Here is a 20,548-nt window from a genome sequence, read left to right as displayed (position 1 = left end):
ATATTGTACTTATTCAGGCACCTTCAGAAGGCATTTTATTGTTCTGTATATTTCTATGGAACGGGTGGGGTCAAACTTTTATTATACAAATGCATATGTTTATGTTCGGTCTTTATGAGGTCGTTCTTTACAGCGTGGGCCTACTTTTTTGTAAATCATTTAATGGTAAAACACGTTTAATATACAATTTTATATTCAGGACACTGACTTTGAATAGAACTATTATTATTATTATTATTATTATTATTATTATTATTATTATTATTATTATTATTATTATTATTATTATTATGATGATGATGATGGTGATGTTTGTATCAAAGTTGCTCCTTGGCGGTTTTTCTGTTTCCATGCAGGCGGCAGCGGCATCGGCGCAGTAGCGGAGGGGGAGGGCCCTGCAGCCGCTCGTCTCTGGCAGAAACCCCGTAGTGCAGCACAGCAGCGCCATTCGGTAACTGCAACAGTATCCAAAATGGCAGGAGCTGATGGAGACGACTCTCTCTACCCTATCGCAGTTCTCATCGATGAACTGCGAAATGAAGATGTCCAGGTAACAACATTAGCTTCAACTTTAATCGTCATTTATAGTGTAGAGTAAAATTATGCCGCGTTTCAGTATTTGACTACCAGCTAGCTAACTAGCACATAAATGCTAGCGCTCACTGCCAAGGCCTATCGGGAATTTTCTACCGGGCGCACCCTGCATTGCTAGTCTACCTGGTTTGTTGTCAAGATTTACGATGTTAATTAATATCCTAAAGTAACGGACAATGTTATTTTTGGTCGATCGGTGAATTTATCAACTGAAATGTAGAGATTATAAAGTAAGTTTGGTAAGACAAGCTAACCAGGTCATTGGTTTAGCCGCTAGCGTTAACGCATTTTAGGCTAGCTGACTTTCATTGACTCAAGTTAGCAATCACAACAGGAGGGCGTGAAAGGCCGCAGTGGGTAGAGCTCACTGTTGTTAGCCTGTTAATTACTCGTCAACAAATGTTAGGCTATCATGTCGATTCGGCTATTTTAGTTAGCGTTACTTTTAATTTAAAAGCAGGTAACCGTAATTAGCTAGCTACTTAATGCGAATGCTCTTAGTCATACACGACATACACATACACAAGATTTTAACTAAAATAAGCAAATCCTGACGTTAGCTTGGTACAGTGGGGGTAAGTCATTGACACTGATTTGACACTTTATTGTGAATACTTCACTAAGAAACGAATCTTTATTTTGTGTACAGTTACGACTGAACAGTATCAAGAAGCTGTCCACTATTGCTCTGGCCCTCGGTGTTGAGAGGACTCGCACTGAACTCCTTCCTTTCCTCACAGGTAATAAAGTGAATGGTTTACGCCGTCAACATCACCTGATGTTTGACATGGCAGTCACGACCTCTGTTGTTTTTTAAAAGGTTGTCACATGACGAAAATCTGAATGTGTTTCTTGTCAAACCACTCTAAGCTGTTGGGAAAACTCTGTCATATTTCCAAACCTCAATATATATGCTCACAAGTTTTTTCACGAGTCTTTTCTTTATCTCTTAGATACCATCTATGATGAAGATGAGGTGCTCTTGGCCCTGGCTGAGCAGCTTGGCAATTTCACTATGTTGGTGGGAGGGCCAGAATACGTCCACTGTCTCTTGGTAAGTCACTGGAGAGTTTATTCATTTGCTTATATTAGGTTATAAATCTTCTCCTGCTTTTAAAGCGAGATAGGAGACTGTACAAGTCCAGGGTCCAAGTCATGAAAATTCACAAACATATTTTTCAAGCCTGGAAAAGTCCTGGAATTAGTAAAAGAGTGTTGTAAAATTATTGATCTTTATTGGATAGTGTGTTGCGTCTCACACTTCAGTGTATTCCAGCTCACTGAAATTCTATATGAATAGAGTGTGAATCTGATATGTTTGGAAAAGGCCAGGGAAGTGGAGCTAGAAAAGTTTTGAAATGCTGTCCATGAACATGTGTGGGAACTTTGGAGGTCATTTTAAAATCTGTGTTGACAACATGATATATTTTCATGTTTATTGTAAATAATGATTTTGTTACATAATGAGAGAATACAGCTCAGGATACTGATACAGATACATTCAGTAGCAGCACAGAGGCATAATGTGGCGCAGTCACGCAGGCAGTGGCCACAGAGACATCACTTGTTTTGTGATGGATTCATACTTGTGTTTCTATCTTCAGCAGGTTTGTTGATTAAAAGATAACTAAAAGGCTGCATTATTTCTAAATTATGGATTTTTCAGCACTCACTTATCTTTCTGTCTTAGTTAAATTAATATTTCAAGACATATATTAGACACTATCAAGGTTTTCCTCGGGCCTATTTTTTAGATTACCTAAACCCAAAATATTGTTTTCTGTGGAGAGTGTTAAATATTGGCATATTGTCCTCTACCTTAACATACGTTTGAAGTATAAACTACTACGTGCTATGGGTGTTAATTGTTCACAAAATTTACTCCTCGGTTAGATATGGTACAGTGGTGTCATGGTTTGGTAAGATTTTGATACAGCAAGAAAGTGGAAATGCCAGAGAAATAACCATGATTTATACATTTTTACTTTTAATTTTATGTTACTTTGATTAATTTAAGCGAACATCACAAAGTAGTTTTTTTTTTCTTTTTTTTTAATGTTTTGGTTTGGAGGTGGGAGGGGCAGAAAATATGTAGTTGAGCGCAGTGGCACCAAGAACATCATATCAAACAGTTTTTGATCTATATTTTTCTTTTCAAATGTACTAGGATAGTTTATCATATTGTGTGGTTTGTAAGAGCCTTGGACCAAATGGTTCAATACAGATACAAGTATTGTCACACCCTTTGTACATGCACATCCTCATAAAGTGTTGTATTTGTTAATTGTTCAAGAACACAACTAACTAATTTAACCTTATTCCTTCTTGATGCACAGCCTCCTCTGGAGAGCCTTGCTACAGTGGAGGAGACGGTAGTCAGAGATAAAGCTGTGGAGTCACTGCGGAAGATCTCTCAGGAGCACTCTCCAGTTGACCTGGAGGTCCACTTTGAGCCTTTGGTCAAGCGGCTGGCCAGCGGTGACTGGTTCACCTCTCGCACATCTGCTTGCGGCCTCTTCAGCGTCTGTTATCCCCGTGTCTCCAGCACTGTCAAGGCTGAGATTCGTCAGTAAGTGGCTACCTAACAAAAGACACAAAGCTCTAAATCAAACTCAAAAATCACCGTTCAATTTAACATATGCAAGAGGCGACTGTTTAAGTCTCCTAACCAGGTTTGGTTAGTCAGATTTCTCTAATCAAAAGGTCTGTTTGTGGTTTATCTTTAGGCATTTCCGCACCTTGTGCTCAGATGATACACCTATGGTGCGTCGTGCTGCCGCATCGAAACTGGGGGAATTTGCCAAAGTCTTGGAGCTGGATTATATAAAAATTGACATTATTTCCCTCTTCTCTGCCCTGGCCTCTGATGAGCAGGTATGAGCCCTCTTCTTACTTCCTCTCAACCTGAACTGCTGTTGCAATCTCTGTTCTTCAGTCTCTTCTGGCTGTTAAACCTAAGGATGGTCAAACTGATCCCTTTATTTTTCTCCATCAGGACTCAGTGCGGCTGCTTGCCGTAGAGGCTTGTGTCAGCATTGCCACTCTGCTGCCTCAGGAGGACCTTGAGACCTTGGTGATGCCAACCCTGCGTCAGGCTGCAGAGGACAAATCCTGGAGGGTCCGCTATATGGTGGCTGACAAGTTCTCTGAGGTAAGAGACCGACTCTTTTTCTCTGCTGGCATCGTTGGTTAAATGTAGCTTAAAAATGTCAATTTAGAATCAATTGTTGTGCTGAGTTGGCTTCACGTTGTTCAGTACCTTAGAATCATTTAGCTCAAACTATATTGACATGTGCTCATTGCAAACTAAGGCTGAAGGCCATGATTAATATTTTTCCAGTGCGCTACATGCTCCAAGTCACAGAGGAAATAAGGTTTGAAAGTTTGGGCACATTTTACTGCTGAGGATAAAGAAAAAATACAGATCAAATGTATACACATTTGTGCACAGTGCATCATATAAAATACATGACTGTAGGGGTGTGCGATATGACGATATTAGATCGTGAAGAATTAGAATGTGTCCGCGATCCGCCATCACGGAGAGATCGTTGAATCGTGCTACAGTGCCCATTGTATCTGTTGTAGTTTTATGCTCATACACGAGACGCATCCAAACATCAGAGTGGAGCTCTGCTGTGTGACTGCGTGTAATGTTGTGTGTATTGCTCCACAAAAATATCGTATCACGATTTTTTTTACACTTAGGCAAAAGTACCTTTTTGAACAGATTTTAATCTGTGTGCACAATTTTGTTCTCCACTGTTTTGATGGGAACAATGTCTTTTGTCAGGTAAAATATTATTGATGTTGAATTTTTTTGGCGTACAAACTCTTTGGTTTTTACATGTTCATCCATGACCTCCCACCTGTGAAATAAAGGGGGAGGGGAAAGACAGCCAGGACTCAGTGGTTTGCTACGATTGTTTATCTGTGTATCTATCGAGAAGGCATGAAACAGATTTGCAAAGAATGTGCTTCGGCTGAGAAAGATCAAGACTTGGTTAAACCTAATATAAGTTACTTTCCGCCTCTGAATATTTGTCTGTTGGTTCATTCAGATACTTTGGTGCTTTGAAGAGAAGCTCCACTCTATTTATCTGTCTCTAACAGCGCTGCGCTGTCAGGCGAGCAGTTGTTTGATCCGGGATAATGTAACGCTGCTCGGTTGTCACATAATCAGCTGTATTCTACAGGCAGTCCGGTTTATTACACTCATTTTATTCTTGATTCATCAGTGTTTCTTTTTAAATTTATATGTTCAATTGGACATTGAGACACGTTGATTTCTCGCTAAATGTAGCTCCAGAAAGCAGTGGGGCCAGAGATCACCAAGAACGATCTGGTCCCAGCCTTCCAGAATCTTCTGAAGGACTGTGAAGCCGAGGTCCGTGCTGCTGCAGCCAACAAAGTCAAAGGTCAGTATATAAGTATACACTTTGGAAGGTGAAATGCATGCAATTGCATGTGAATTGCGATTGGGTTGATTTAAACAACTTGTTTCAGCTTCTTGTCCTGTCTTTTCTATATCATTTATTGACAGTGTGCTTTTCCTCTTTTTCTTAGAATTCTGCGAGAACCTCCCAGAGGACAATCGCGAGCAAATCATCATGACTCACATTCTGCCCTGTGTCAAGGTAAAAAATAAACTTTCCTGTCTGCCACATCGTGACATTTCTTGGGTGTTTCACTTCTCAGACAAAAAAAAAAAAAAACATGTCGAGTTGCCATGTGTTATCGAGTATGGAAAAAGACTAGAGGCTTATCTTTTTATAGTACTCCCCAAAGTATTTATGCAGTCTTGTGGTGTTGTGATGTCTGTCTTAATGAAGACTGGTTTGTTTTAACAACTTGGGTCTTTTTTTCATAATGTTGTTAATCCTTTTGACGCTGATAATATTTGAGTTACCAACTCAATTGCTGATATCTCAAGTGTATAAGGGCAACGGCCAGCAGCAGATGTTGGTTTGACAGCATTATACAGGGTTCCCATGGTCATGAAAAACCTGGAAAAGTCATGGAATTTCACAATCATGTTTTCCAGGCGTGGAAATGAAATAAGTAAAAAGTCATTGAATTTTTGACCCTTAGAAAACAGAGTAAACTGGATTGATTTCTTTCAAAAATAGGAAAAGGGCTGCGAGCAAAGAAAGAAAATCACCAGAACGTAAGCAAAAAAAGGAAAGTAAAAAAACCCAGCACAAACAAGGAAATGACCCAAAAACGTGCCCAAAAAGTAATAACTTTGAAACATTATTTGAAATGTATAATCACGAGAATTATATAGTTTTCTAGCTGAAATTATGTTTGAATCCGATGCGTTTGAAAAATGCCAGGCAAGTTGGGCAAGAAAACAAAAACTATCATGGGTCCTTTAAAGTCATTGAAAAGTTTTGAAATTTTGGCCATGAAAATTTACGGGAACCCTGGTTATGCTAACTGCTCATACAAATATAAAACTGAGAGAAATGTCTTGCACACAATTGTCAGTTGTGTAAGAAAAATATGTGCTGGCGACTATAACTACAGTAGGTTTAGCCAGAAAGCTGCTCTGTAAAACTTAATGCACATTTATAAAACACAGTAATGATTTATTTACATTTTTAGATTTCTTTTCCAGCAGTGGTAAAAAGAGTTTTGTTTACAAGCTGTGTGTTGTGTGCCCCAGTCACATCAATTTTATTTACAAACCCAGTTTGCCTCAGAGGGCTTTACAGCATACGACACCTCTCTGTCCTTGGAGCCTCACAGTGGACAAGGAAAAACGCCCCCAAAAAACATTTAACAAGGAAGACATGGTAGAAACCTCAGAAAGAGCAACTGAGGAGGGATCCAGAAGTGCAATAGATTCCGCTTTTACTAGACTTCATTTCCCAAGATACCTGCAGTTAATAAATAAAATATTTAAACTGACCAAAACTCTGAAATAAGCACTAAGTTTTTAACGAGTATTTTCATTTTGGTGAATTTTCAGTAATAGACATATTTTTACTGCTATATATTTAGGATTTATGTGTTTGCTTGGATTGTCTTGAACAGACGAAATCATAAAACTAATTCAAGTTGACAGCATTTACATGCGCACACTAAAAAGATACCACATACCACAACATGTGGAGACAGCAGGCATTTAGTTATCCAGAGATGCCCGTTAATGAAACTCTAACCTCAAATGGCTGTTAAGGGGGCATTTTGTGTGGGGGCCTTGCAAAAGACGTCGAGTTAGACGTTGCCCGTCCGTGTGTCGGTGTTTGTTTTTGAACTGCAGGTGGCACTGTTGTTTCATTTTCAACAGTAAGTTCAGTCCTAGTGCTTTTGATTAAAAAAATCTTATATCATTGTCAGATGTTTTTTTCAATTCATTAATGGTGGTAAAGATAGACTTGCAGTAAAAATCCTGAATCTTGAGACTGTTGTTTGTAAAAGGTTTAGATCTCACAAAGGGTCACTCTGCTTCTCTTGGCAACATAAATAAACTGTGGAACAAAACTGAAAAAAAAATCCCCTAATTCTTTGTTCCTTGTTTCTACTATAATTTTCTGTGTAATATTGGTTTAATCAGTTATGTTTGGTATAATCACGGGGCAGCTTTGGCTCAGGAGTTAGAGCAGTTGTCTGCCAATTGTAGGTCATTGATTGGTATAATACTCTGTATAAATACAGTCCATTTAATCAGTGAATATGACAGTGTGATAGGTCATTTCTGTGTCTCCTAATTATATTATGCCATTTCTGTTTCTGTCTACATCATATTTGAGGATATTCCACTCACAGTAGTTAACTGCAATGACTGTTTGTATTCTGCTCCAGTATTACGTCCGCTCTAAGTCGATTATAGCCTCCCTCGCTGTATTGTGTTGTGAATGCGACCCATAGCAGTAGTCTCGATGTTTATTTACGTCCTTTCTGTCCTAACTATTTGTTTATGCTGATCTCTCTGTCTCCTGTGTGTCCCATCCCTGTCCAGGAACTTGTTTCAGACACCAACCAGCATGTGAAGTCAGCCCTGGCCTCAGTCATTATGGGCCTTTCGACCATCCTGGGCAAGGACAACACAATAGAGCACTTACTGCCTCTCTTCCTGGCTCAGCTCAAGGACGAGGTAAAGGAAATGCAGACTTGTAATTGTGGACCTCAATTGCTCTTTTATATTTTACACAGCTGATTTTAGAAAATCCTCAAGGCAGTGTGCTTTGTTTGGTAACATTCACAACAAAAGCTTCTAGTAAAGCATTTGAGTTTGACCAACTTCTTTGGTCTTAAGTGATCAGCACGTCTGAGACTTGGTAAAGCCACTTAGCTGCAGCCACCAGATATACCTGGCTGCCACCTGGGTAGGTAGGAGGATGATTCATGCAGTTGGCAGCCAGACTAAGACCTCACAATTTAGGAGACAGAATTGCCGTGTCTAGAGGGAAGCGGAGTGAAAAGCTGGACGGTACAACTAGATCACTTACTAGATTACAAAGGAGTAAATGCAGGTATTTACTGGTTAAAGTAGGTTAAGCAAGTCTATGGTTTCACCTTGTCGTTGAGCACATAGACTGATAAAAAGATGTTTCCAGTTTCATTACAAAACCATTCTGTCTGCTTTTCATTTCAGCTATTTTTGTGACTGCCATACCTTTTGAAATGATTTGTTCCAGGAGCTTTTACAGTAATAGAAATGTAGAGTGAGGTGTTCTATGAGTCTGCACAAAGTTACAGTGGGCTGGGTTTTAGAGGAAGAATGTACAAGAACAATTACCTGCCAACATAACAGGTTCATCTAGAACAACAATAGCCCAGTCACATCTTGTCCCGTGAATACATTTCCATAACAATAATATGCATGTTGAGATTAGACATGAGTCTGGCTGCTTAGACACAGATGTACATGAATGTTTTGGAAGGCCCAAGGCTGTCAGTTCTTTCATTGCTTTCCCTTAGTCCTATTTAAAGATGGCCTCGTTTCCTCGCAGCATATACGCAAGACCAAGAGTGTCTAAATAGATTTCCGTCCAAGCTGACAGCTTTGACTTGAAAATTTCGATAATTCAAGGTGCGTTCATCTGAGAACAGTTTAAAAGGAGCAAGATGGAGAGCATTTTGCAAACATGCCATTTATTTAAAAGCTGAATTATTTCAAGCTGTCACCGCGCCTTATTTGGGTACTTGACTCTCAAGCCTGACTGAGAGTGTCAAATCATTGTGCAGTTTAGGGCTTCTGTTTTTTAGCATAAAATTGAATAAAAGTTTTGTTTAGCTGTGTAGCGACTATCTTGACCTACTTTTAACCGCTCAGCTAGCTGCGGGTGGAGACCTGTTCACCAGGCAGAATTAAAAGTTGGGTGAGGTTCCCGCTTAATCGATGATGCACATGTACAAAAGAGCAGCTTTCATTGCGATCAAAACTTGCGGTGGTGATGCGATGACTATCTTTATGATGATGTGAGCAAAATGGGCGAACGAACGGTAAAAACGGCCTGTTCTCCCCGTCACCCATGCATGATTACGCCGCCTGTAACACCTGTGCCCCTTATATGCTTTACTGGCCATGATAACCTGCACTGTCACCCGTGATGAGTCTTTACACAGAAAATATAAACTGAAAAGTATACAGACATAACTAATGGCTCCTACAAGCTGTTCCAAACATCCTGTCCAAATTTAAACTAAAGCAGATCTCCATTTAAGGCTCTTGAATATAAACCTTTGTTGCATTATTCTACATAAAACTACTTTGAAGGCTGTTTTGTTTATAGTAACTAAAGTGGCGTGGCGAGAGCCAAGAAATTTGCACGTTGGAAAGAGTAACATTGATTTTTCAGTATAAAGCTAAAAATTTCAATTTAGATTTAGTTACATTTTTCGTGTAGGTTTATGAGATAAGAATATTGTCTCATTTGTTCAGAGGTAGAAAAATGGTGACACAGTAGAGTTAGACACTGTTACAGTATCATTGAAAACAGCAAATCACTTTTATACAAGAGTTTAGTCAACACAGCTTTTCAGCAGACCACACTAGGGTCGGGTATCATCTGGGTTATTTATGATACCGACTCTAAAACAATATCTGCGCAGAATGGAGGTCCACAACTTAAAAGAAAGTTTTTTTTTCATTATTACAAAAACAAATCTGAGCTTAAAATTGAACAATAAATCAAACTCTTGAAAGTGATGTATGTAACTCTGGAGAGAGATAATTGATTGTAGTGATGTGTCCTTCCATGTCGAGGCTTCGAAGCGTGTCGAGTAATTCATGAACATTTCTGTGAAGCGCGTATCGAGGCTTGTATCGATGACATATGTGGTGACCTTCTAAGCCTCGGGAGCCGGCCGTACCACGTGACTGATTCAGGAAATGGTTCGCGGGTTTGGCGTGCGATTCGAAATATTAGGGGCAACGAAACGCAACGGACCTCCACTGTCCCCTCACGTTTTGTTGACTTCGGACTTTATTGTGCATTTGTTTGCAATCTATTCGAGCTTATTAATAAGTATATTATTGGTTTATTGGCATTATCATTTAAGCACCATTCAATTCATGGCTTCACACACCAAAGCCATGGTGTCATTATACTCACTCAGCCTGTTTTACATTTATTGTCCACTTGATGGCACAGTAGAGCAAATGAAGCACCGTGACGCTTCGGCCCATGAGTGAACCAATTGGATGGAAAGCTTCAATGCTTCATGACACTTCATCTCGCCATCACTAATTGATTGACAATCATCCCCAGGACATCATCAAATACAGACGCTTTGCGTTAGTTGTCAGACCAGACTGCATTTCAGTGTTTTAACTTTGTCAGTGGAAAGAGGAGTTGTAAGCAGAGTTGGAAATTAGCACCAGCCGCCAGCCAAATGCTGGTAAAATATTGAGTGGCTGGTAGATTTTTGGAATCCTCTAGCCACAGTGGCAGGTGGGCAAAAAAAGTTCACGCCTTGGACTGTAACTGAAATAAAAACAAAAACAATTTGACTTTATGCTGGTTCAATTTGCTATTATGTCTGCAATATAGGAGTTCCATAAGGTACATAGATATCCTAATAACACTTAATTTAGACCAATTTTCTGTGGCAATTCCAATGGTCCTCGGAAATCAGACTTGACTTTTCATCATTACTTTGTTGTGATGAAGGCATGCTGCCATAAGCTTTAGTTGCTCATCCTAATTATGTTTCTGTCACAGTGCCCTGAGGTGCGTCTCAACATCATCTCCAACCTCGACTGTGTGAATGAGGTGATTGGCATCCGTCAGCTCTCTCAGTCACTGCTGCCGGCCATTGTGGAGCTGGCAGAGGATGCAAAGTGGAGGGTCCGCCTCGCCATCATAGAGTACATGCCCTTGTTGGCAGGACAGCTGGTGAGTAATGGAGTCTAGGAACACTGCAGAAACCCATTCAGAATGTGTTTTAAAGGTCATTTTAATTAGGACCATGTGTTGAACTAGAAATATTAGCAATGTGTGACAGACTTCATCAGGCCTGATTTGACTGTAAACATCCAGGAAAGTGTTCACACTCTTGTCTTCTCTCAGGGAGTGGAATTCTTTGATGAGAAACTCAACACCCTTTGTATGGCCTGGCTTATTGATCACGGTAAGGCACTTACAGTTTTACTTTTTCAAAGGAATTATGTTAGATATTAAATTGACCGTATAAATAAAAACTATACTTTACTAAAATCTGTTTACTATGTGGCATAGTACATACATAACAGAGATGCTGATGCAAGCCACTGCAAGCAATATTCTTTTTTTCAGTGACTTCACATTAAGTCAGAATATTTGCCTTGTTTTCTAGTTAATTCCTACAATAACCTTCTGAAAAATCAAAAATTCCCAAATCAACTTCTTGGGGAAGGACCTTTGTTTCCTCATTTTCCAGTTGTGATAATGTTATTTGATTTGGCCTTTATGTAATGCGCTAGCTCTTTTTAAATGCTCTCCCATATAACCCCTGCTACATCTTTAATGTTTTTTTATGACAAATATGGACTTGGACACTTTATTTGACAGTATTTACTCAGGATTTCTGCAGGTCCATAAAATTAGAATATTTTAAATTAAATGTTCTTAGTTATTTGGCCTTATAAGTCATTAAATTAGAATTTTGAGGTCTCAGTTTCTACAAACATTTTACTTAATTTCATTTCTCAGTATTTTAACTTCTTTTTTTCTGAGTCAAGCTCTTCTGCGTCTTTAAAGTTACCACTGAAACTAATACTTAATACATACAACTCAACTCCGTCTAATAACTATAATCCTACGTAAAATCTGCCTGTGAATGCAACGACATATACTTACCAATACAATACTTGAATAAAAAAAGATTTGCCCAATAATCTGTCTTAAGTTTGGTTAAAAATTTTCTTGAAAAGGTCAATAACAAGCATTAAATTAAAGTGTATGATACCTGTAGACACACTGCATACTGCATTTAGTTTTCTACATCTCCAAAAACACCTGAGCCGAGCAGTCAGCGAACAGGCCGGGCTCAGTTGATATTGTATTATTAGTGAGGGTGAGAAAATCAGGGGCTAAGGGAGGTGTGAGATGTGGCAATCTGCAGCTCTCTGCTGTCATCTACATGCTTATATAAGGCTGTGAATAAGAGGCGCTCTTCTTCCTAATCCCATGTAATGTATACGAGTATGGAAAGAGCAATGTGAAAGATAACTCTATCCTTGAGTACAGTGTTTTGACAAATTGTCATCAGAATTTGTGTCACTGTAGTCTGGCTTTGTTTCCGCATGGGGCAGTTAGTTACTCTTGTGTGTTCTGTTGTACTTTCTGTATGCATAACTTAACCCACTTAGTTTAATCTTGTTTGTGCTGGCCACAGCTTGTAACTCATCATATGAATTTATACTGTACTTAATGGAGTTAGAAACCACTGTCGGGTCACTCTGTGGGTGAGTTTGTATCTAAGCTGGGTTGCCCTTGGCTGTTCTCTCTACCAAGCAGTTTGAACAGTTCTGAGAGACGATCACCCGTATTCAATTCCTGGAAGAGCTGTGTGTCCGAAGGACTACACAACATACCCCGCTCCATTTTATAACCTAGAACCTTGTCTTTTGCATAGATTTTTCACTTTGAGTATATGTTCGCATCAAGTTTTCCAGTTAGAAAGAGACACACACGCTCTCTATTGAGGACAAAGGGCCAACTGGGTTACATCATTGGAATGCAGCTGGTGTGAGTTTCCGTGTGTGTGTGTGTGTGTTGGTGTGTGTGTTGGTGTGTCCGGCTGTGGCTGGGGTTAGGGCTGTGCCACCCTTACGTAAGCTCTTCAAAGACAGACAGGACTACAGAAACCAGCCCAGGGTCTTTCTCTCACTGACGAAACTATGGAGAGATTTTTCTGACATTTCACACGACATACAAGGAATGATTTCTGGTGTTTTAATCACACTGATTTCTTGTGTGCAATTACCCACTAAACTGAGATAGTTTATGTAGACTTTGTAGGGTCATGGCCTGAAATCAAGTCAGTGTTATTTATATAGCCTAATACCACAAATATATATATATATGAATATATATATATATATATATATATGAATATATATATATATATATATATATATATATATATATATAGTCTCAAGGGGCTCTATCATGTGTAAAGCACACAAAACCCTCCTTCCTTTGATACTCATTTGTAGGAAAAGTCTCAAGGAAAAGTCCCAAAATAAACCTTCAGTAGAGGACAAAATTGTAGAAACTTTAGGACGAGCAACAGTGGAAGTATTCCCCTTCCAGGGCAGACAGATATACAGCATATTTTATGTGTGCAAAATGGCTTCTTTGTATACGGCATCATACATTGGAGCCCTGTGCAGATGGAGGCAAAGATTCACAAATGCATCTGGTTTTGGCTTCTTACAACCGTTCCAGTCAATCACAATGGGAATAAACAAGGGGCACTTTAGGTCCCAAAAATAGTTAGACATAAAGGGGAGAAGTTTAAAAAAAAAACAATAATGGCAGCAATGGCAGATAAGGATCAAAAACCTCCAGAGGTGTCAACTAATTTCAGACATTAATATTAAAGCATTATTTTAAACTTGCCTTGAGTTGGATGGAGTTACAGTGTACTGTGACAACTTCCTCATGTTTTTAGCCACGACACAGATTTTTAACTGTGTTTCCCTAGAGCTCTGGGAACAGTTGACCTAGTAGGTAGTAAATGCTATCTAAAGTCAGCTTATGTTATGTTAGCCAGAAAAGCTCACTTGGTGTTGGGTACATCCATGTCCAGAGTTGAAATGTGAAAGACAGTTATACTTAAGCAAATTTACTCACCCAGCTAAGAACAAGACAGCAGGCGTCTCAGTCGTGGACTCAACCGCACAATGAATGAGATAAATGCAACAACCATCTTGTTCACAGTGGACATATCTGTCGAACTCTAAAAAAATTTTTTTTTTAAAAATCACTTTTCAAATCACTTTTCTTCATCTTTCTGATGATATCTGCTGCCAGTAGGTTCATTCAAACCTCGTATGTATGTTGAAATGTAATTCCAATTCCCACTTTAAATTGATGTATCACTTCCTGCCGTCCATCTGAATTTTGCGAATCATAAGAGTCGTGTGATTGCAAGCTATAGACAAAAAAAAAATCCTAAAATGCATTGAAAACATAGATGAACAATACGATCCAGGAGGACGTTGACATGCCGTCGATCTGACAGGACCTAAGCAGCGTGATCTCCTCTCCACAACAGAGACCCAGAAATCGATGAGAGTGGAGCACCCCATTCACAAAATGTTGTCACTGTAATTTTTCCAGTGTATGCCATCCGTGAGGCAGCCACCTGTAACCTAATGAAGCTGGTGGAGAAATTTGGAGCTGAGTGGGCTCAGAACACCATTGTGCCCAAAGTGCTGGGCATGGCCAACGACCCCAATTACCTCCACAGGATGACTACTCTATTCTGCATCAATGTAAGTCAACGGCGTTATCTCCTATTAACTTGCTCTCACATTCAGGTCCTTCTTTGTTACTCATTTTGCTGTTCTGTTAATCGTTGTCTGTCTAAAACTACGTTAGTTCCATTTAAAAAATATATATGTCTGTTATCTGTAAATGCAGCTCAGTGCTGTCATCACGAGTAACCACCTGTCTTGTTTGTCGCAGGCTTTGTCAGAGGCATGTGGCAAGGACATCACCACTAAGCAGATGTTACCAGTGGTCCTCAAAATGTCCAATGACCAGGTGGCCAACGTACGCTTCAATGTGGCCAAATCCCTTCAGAAAATTGGCCCCGTCCTTGACAGCAAGTATGTTGCCTTTTTTAACTTCGGCGTCAGATATTTTCTTTACACAGTGACAGAAATCTGCCATTGTACTAAATTCAAGTACCAGCGTTGACACTTTGTTTAATAACCTTTAATCCTTTTTGTCCAAAAGTGCCCTTCAAACAGAAGTGAAGCCAGTGCTGGAGAAGCTGGCCACAGACACAGACATGGATGTCAAGTACTTTGCCCAGGAGGCTATCAGTGGTAAGCATTTCTCTCTTCTTTAGAAGATTTATTTTAAGATTTATTTGCACAAAACACCAGAAATACAACAACAAAGGAGGACAAGGTTGTGCAGATGAGATTAAGAAACCTCAAGGGGCTTATAAGAAATCTCACCTCAATAAGGATAATGAATACAAATATCGTGTAATCAAGAAAAGTAAGCAAACAAAGCAAGCAACACAAATCAGCCAAAAATAATGAAGAGGGGATGTGCGTGTGTTAGGATTGTTAACTCATTTTAAGACATTTTCAGACTATTTTTTTGTCATTGTATATAGACTTTGAATGACTTGGATTTGTGCTGCTGGTCCTTAAAATGTCTTAAATTCATTTTTGTTCTAAATTTTAGACATTTTAAGTCATGAGGTAGCCTTGAATTTGAGTTTGTGAAGTCTTATTTGCCACACACATTTTGTTTATTTCACGTATCCTTTTTTTGTCGAAATGAGTCAAGCTTTTCTGCGTGAAAGTTCTGTTTAAATCCTTAAACCGACCTCATATTGTCTATTACTTCTTCAAACTTGCAACTACCTAGAAAGTAGAAAGAAGATTTATTGGTCATTTTTTAAAGAAAGTTTAAAAAGCAAAATTACATTTATCCTTGATCCTGCTACGTCTTTGGAGATGAAGGTTGAATTGATTAAAATCAGCAGCTACTATGCTTGGTGATGTTGCTGCTGATGGCATTGTTCAATTCCTGCAGTGCATTTGTTTAATTTGTATCAGAGACCCATGTCCAAATGCCCCCCACAAGGTCAGTCAGTCCAGTGCAACAGCTTGACCAGGGATGTCAGGTGTTAATCATGTCTCTGTGAAGATGTGCGCAGTGCAGTCCCAGATATCCTTTTGCTGCCAAAATCACATCTCATCCATTTCACTCTCCTGCATCAGACACGAGACACAAGAAAGCTTGGTAGGGGAAAAGCTCCCGCTCCGGGTCAGGCCAGCCTCACCGTGATACAGACTCTTATCCGTCTTTTCATCCGGCACTTTCAGTTTTGTTTCTCCCCTCCGGTCCGACCGACTGCCGTATGCTGTCGGTGGGGACCCTTTCATGGTCCACTGCATTCACTCCAAGCCCCACAAGACTTTTCCCGATGCTGATAAGAGCCACTCTGTCGTAGAAAAGTCGTGCTTTAGCAGAAGGGGGCCATGGGAAGGGCCTGTTGGCAAAAAGGAGATTAATCCAAATGTATATTAATCCACTCAATAACTATATCCCTACTTAAAACCTACGTCTGCATGGAATCACATACAATATACACCACATAGCTGCAATGTTGGAATAAAAAATGAAATGTTCTAAATTCAGTCTTAAATTTGGTTTAAAATAATCTTAAAGGTTTTCAGAGAGCATTAAATTGAAGTGTCTGATACCAGCAGACACCCTGCTTGATTTATTAACAATTTGACGTGTTCAAAACTTATGATGATAAGAAATCTTACTCTTTCCTTTTTCAGCAGTTCTGGCCTCGGCATAACCAACCCAACATGGCTAAACCAGACAACCACCCAAGACAACAACGCAAACACTTTTACAAGATATTTATTGATGTTCAGGAACAACTGGTAAATGTATAGAGAAAGCTGTTAACAATTGTTTTATCCTTTTTCTGTTTTCCTTTTGTTACTGTCCAATAGTAGACCATGTCCAGGTATAGCACAGGCTTCTTCGTTAACCTTACTCTTTGCTGTAAATGGGTGCTTTAAACAAAGGCAAAGTGTGATGAAATTGCATTAAGTGGTGCATGTTGACTAATGTGCTACTGTACTAGCTTGGCATCGCTAACCAGAACCCCCTCTCACATTCCTCCCTTTTACATCCTCAGCCACTGTTGTACTTTAGCCACTGTCGTTGCAGCTTACCACATGTCTATGTTCGCTTCCTAGCACCTAGGGCTGTGCTATCTCTGTGCTGCTGCGCTTTTCTCCCAGTGCTAGACGCAAACTTTGAGCAGCAGATGGTGCAGCAAGCTGTTTATTTTACAGAGCTTCCTCCCAAATCAGCCCTTTGATAGCCCTCTTTTCCCTGAGACACTGCTGTGGCCCTCCAGAGAAGTCATTGAAAAGTCCTTGCAGGGCTACTAGGCCAACTTTTATCCACCAGACCAAACCTGTTGTGTCTCTTGAATGCTTCACAGGGTTGCTCTGCACAAAGCTCTGACAAAGAAACAATGGTGTGTCTGTAACGGCATGTAATCTGATGAGCTCTCACTGATCGCATGTACTAATCAAACTCAAATAGTGTCCTTTCCAGACTCCACCAGACGACCATGCCCTTGTGCACTGTTTGTTCTCTGCAGCAACACAGATTGAATTGGTCAAACGAATGAATTACCTAGGCCCACTGTAATAGGGACCAGCTCAGTCATTAAGTGTTGCTCATAATTATCCCTCCTCCAAATCCTTAGTGATTCTGTTGATGTGCTAGGGTGGGAAGTAGTATTCAGTTGCTATTCTCTGCAATATGTTCTTGGCATCTCTCTCAATCTTTGTGCCAACGACTTTGATAAGCGGCGGTGTTTTCATCTTAGTATACCTGGGTAAACAGTTTGCACCTCTCCTGTTATGTAAAGAGGCAACGTTGTTCTTTTTCTGTGAGGGTCGCTTTATTCCTTGGACATTAATAGGATGGTAAAACAAAATTGACTACAGCTATCAGGGCCTTGGGATTAACAAAAACATGGCACTCCTTGTGTCCTAGAGCCACCCATTGTTCCCTTAAATCCATGCTAAGTCCTCCGCTGTACATGAGATTTAAAAGCATCAGGTCAGCAGACGTAAAGACCCACCATTGCTTACAAATCTCTAAACGATGGAGAACAAGTGCATGCTTTCAAAGAAAGTGGGATGGGGGACATGGAGCATGTGTATGTAAGGCTGCAAAATGTTTTATTATGGGGTGGGAGCTGGGGTGGTTATGGGTGGGTTGAATAAATGTACCGTCTGTATTGATAAAAGAAACTTTTGTCTTTCCCTGAACTACTCCCGCTGTTCCCTTCTCCTCCCCCGTCCCTCTCATTTTTTTCTTGAATAAACCTTGATTGTTGATTGTCCTGTATTATGAAGGCTGTGCTTGTATTTTTATTTTGAATTCTCTTCACAATTGGGATGCTGTACTACTGTATCTTGATCTGAGTAAAGTACCATAAAGAACCTGGGAAAGCCCGCTTTTATACTGCTCAAGTACATCAAGGCTTCCTGTCACTGTAATTGGTAATTTGCTCCGTGATGGACAAGTACGTGAAATGATCATCAAAACAACCACTTTAGAATCTATAATGAACTTACCAGTGAATATACAATGGCTATAAAAAAGCATTTATGTTTAAGAATTGACTCATTAAATTCTTGATAATCAACAGAAGATACTTTAACTTCAAAGTTAAAACAAAAACCATTTGTTACTATTTCCTTGATATAAAGCCGTAGAGTGTAGGTGACTAGTCAACATCACTAACATGATTACCTTTTATAATAAATGAAATCCTCCCTCAAGTTAAATATTAAAGAAATACTGTACATTAAATAATTACACATAAATGTTTGCTAGATGGTTACACTGCCAAATTCTCAATGAGTTATACTTTTTGCTTTGCTGCAAGATGACTATGTACAAATACAAAACAAGACTACATTATCTGAAGAAAATGTTTGTGCTCCTAAATGTTGCATTTGAAATAGTTAAAATACAGGAAGATATAATGGAGGCAGTCAAAACGTGTAAAATTAAAGCTGCAAGCAGCGATGAACGAGCTCCACACGCCCCCACACCACACCGGTGGGTAATGGCACGACTGACGCAGTCGTTCATTTCACTTAAAGTCGATTAATGCATGCAAAGAGTTTGGACCCTAGAGTGAGCTATTTGGCATAATGTAGTACCTCCTGTGGCCACTAGGTGGGACAGGAGGACACCGAATTTCCAGCTCATCTTGGTGTACATAATTTCTAGACCAAACCATGTAAATTTAATGTAAATCAAATTATAACTGTCTAACAAGGTTCACTTCCTGTTGCCAGTAGGTGGCACAATGAGTATGACAGGCACTTGACATGCTGACTTCTATAGGGCTCCACTCTGATCACACCTGTGAAATTTGGGGCCAATGAGTCGATTCAAGGTGAGGTTGCAATAACTTTCTGTTTGATAGAATACTGTGTTGCCATGGCAACGGTGTGAACAAACTCACACTTTTGATAACTTTAGATGTCCAAGGCCTTGAGATGAGACTCAGAAAATTTCAAGTCATTTGGATGAAATCTCTAGGAGGACTTCGAAAAAGAATGAGACCTAGAAATGGTAAAAAATGCACCAAAATTGAAACTTCAGTTAATATGGCCAACTTCCTGTTGGGTTGAGGGTATGGGTCCAAGAGGCTTTTTTGTAGGTCTTGGGGTGTTACACATGCCTCCCAAGTTTCGTAGCTCTAGGTGAAATGTACTTCTGATGTTTGTAAAATTTTGTGAGAATTCAAGCTTCCCTAGCCCCTCAAACACAACTTCCTGTTTTATGGCGAACAGTGTGTCACCATGGCAGCAGGGTTTGATGAAACTTCAAAAGCGTTATGTCTTTGTATCATCAAGGTGTTGAGACAATTCTGAGTGAATTTGACGTCCATTGGGTTAACCTGCTTGGAGGAAAACAAAGTATAAAAGATGTAACTTCCTGTTAACAGGAGTGGCGCTAAAGCTATGATTCAAAATCTTACTGCAGATGTCTTCCAGTCTGTACTCTCATCAAATGTGTGAAATCATGTACAGATCTGACCATCTGATGTAAAGTTACAACAATTTCTGATTTCATTTCCAAACATCAAACAGCACCATTGGAACGCCTTTTAACGAGAACTCACAATATTCACAGTAAACCATTATCAATGTCCTACGGCCGTTTTGCCCAATTTTGAGATCAGTCGGGTCAACCTGCAAGGAGTGGAACATTAAAGTGTGAAACATAACATTTCCTGTTGCCAGTAGGTGGCGCTCTGAGTATCATTTAAAATTGTCATAACGATTTTTTCAGGGCAGAACTCTTATCAAACATGTCAAGTTTGGGGCAGATTTGCTCAGTTACAGCAGAGTAACCATTCGATGCTGGAGCCCTGTTTAAAGCTGCAAGCAGTGATGAACGGGCCCTCACACCTCCACGCACGTCAGTAGTACTGAAGGGACCCCCGCGCAGTCATTAATTTCTATGAAAGCTGGATAATGTATGCATAGTTTGGACCCTTGATTGAGCTATTTGACAGGGTGTAGCTCTTCCTGTGGCCCCTAGGAGGCGCTGGAAGACACAGAAATCCCACGTCATCTTGGTGTACCAACCCATGTAAATTCCATGCAAATCAAATGATAATGATCTGCAGGGTTTACTTTCTGATGCCAGTAGATGGCTGTGGAATGACATGTAATTGACATGTTGATGTGTTAAGGCCTGTA

The 20,548-nt window shown here is 39.8% G+C and overlaps 1 protein-coding gene across 2 annotated transcripts; it reads left to right on the top strand.

The window, feature by feature from the left end:
- The first annotated feature begins 391 nt into the window (after positions 1 to 391).
- On the top strand, positions 392 to 18,170 carry ppp2r1bb (protein phosphatase 2, regulatory subunit A, beta b). 2 transcript variants are annotated; one of them, XM_042486459.2, is made up of 15 exons: positions 392 to 550; positions 1,244 to 1,334; positions 1,548 to 1,648; positions 2,931 to 3,163; positions 3,321 to 3,468; positions 3,590 to 3,745; positions 4,898 to 5,012; positions 5,161 to 5,231; positions 7,562 to 7,696; positions 10,770 to 10,943; positions 11,118 to 11,178; positions 14,376 to 14,530; positions 14,724 to 14,866; positions 14,997 to 15,088; positions 16,574 to 18,170. In XM_042486459.2, the coding sequence occupies exons 1-15, from the start codon at positions 473 to 475 to the stop codon at positions 16,588 to 16,590; spliced, it is 1,770 nt and encodes a 589-aa protein (XP_042342393.1). In that variant the 5' UTR covers positions 392 to 472; the 3' UTR covers positions 16,591 to 18,170. The 2 variants fall into 2 exon arrangements, with proteins under 2 accessions (XP_042342393.1, XP_042342392.1); XM_042486458.2 differs by having other exon boundaries at positions 16,571 to 18,170.
- The last annotated feature ends 2,378 nt before the right edge of the window (positions 18,171 to 20,548 follow it).

Source organism: Plectropomus leopardus, chromosome 6 (genome assembly GCF_026936395.1).
Source record: "Plectropomus leopardus strain MGB_pleo_1.0 chromosome 6, ASM2693639v1, whole genome shotgun sequence".
Taxonomy (NCBI): Eukaryota; Metazoa; Chordata; class Actinopteri; order Perciformes; family Serranidae; genus Plectropomus; species Plectropomus leopardus.
Note: the sequence above shows the minus strand (reverse complement) of the source record. Positions and strands in the feature narration are given on the sequence as shown.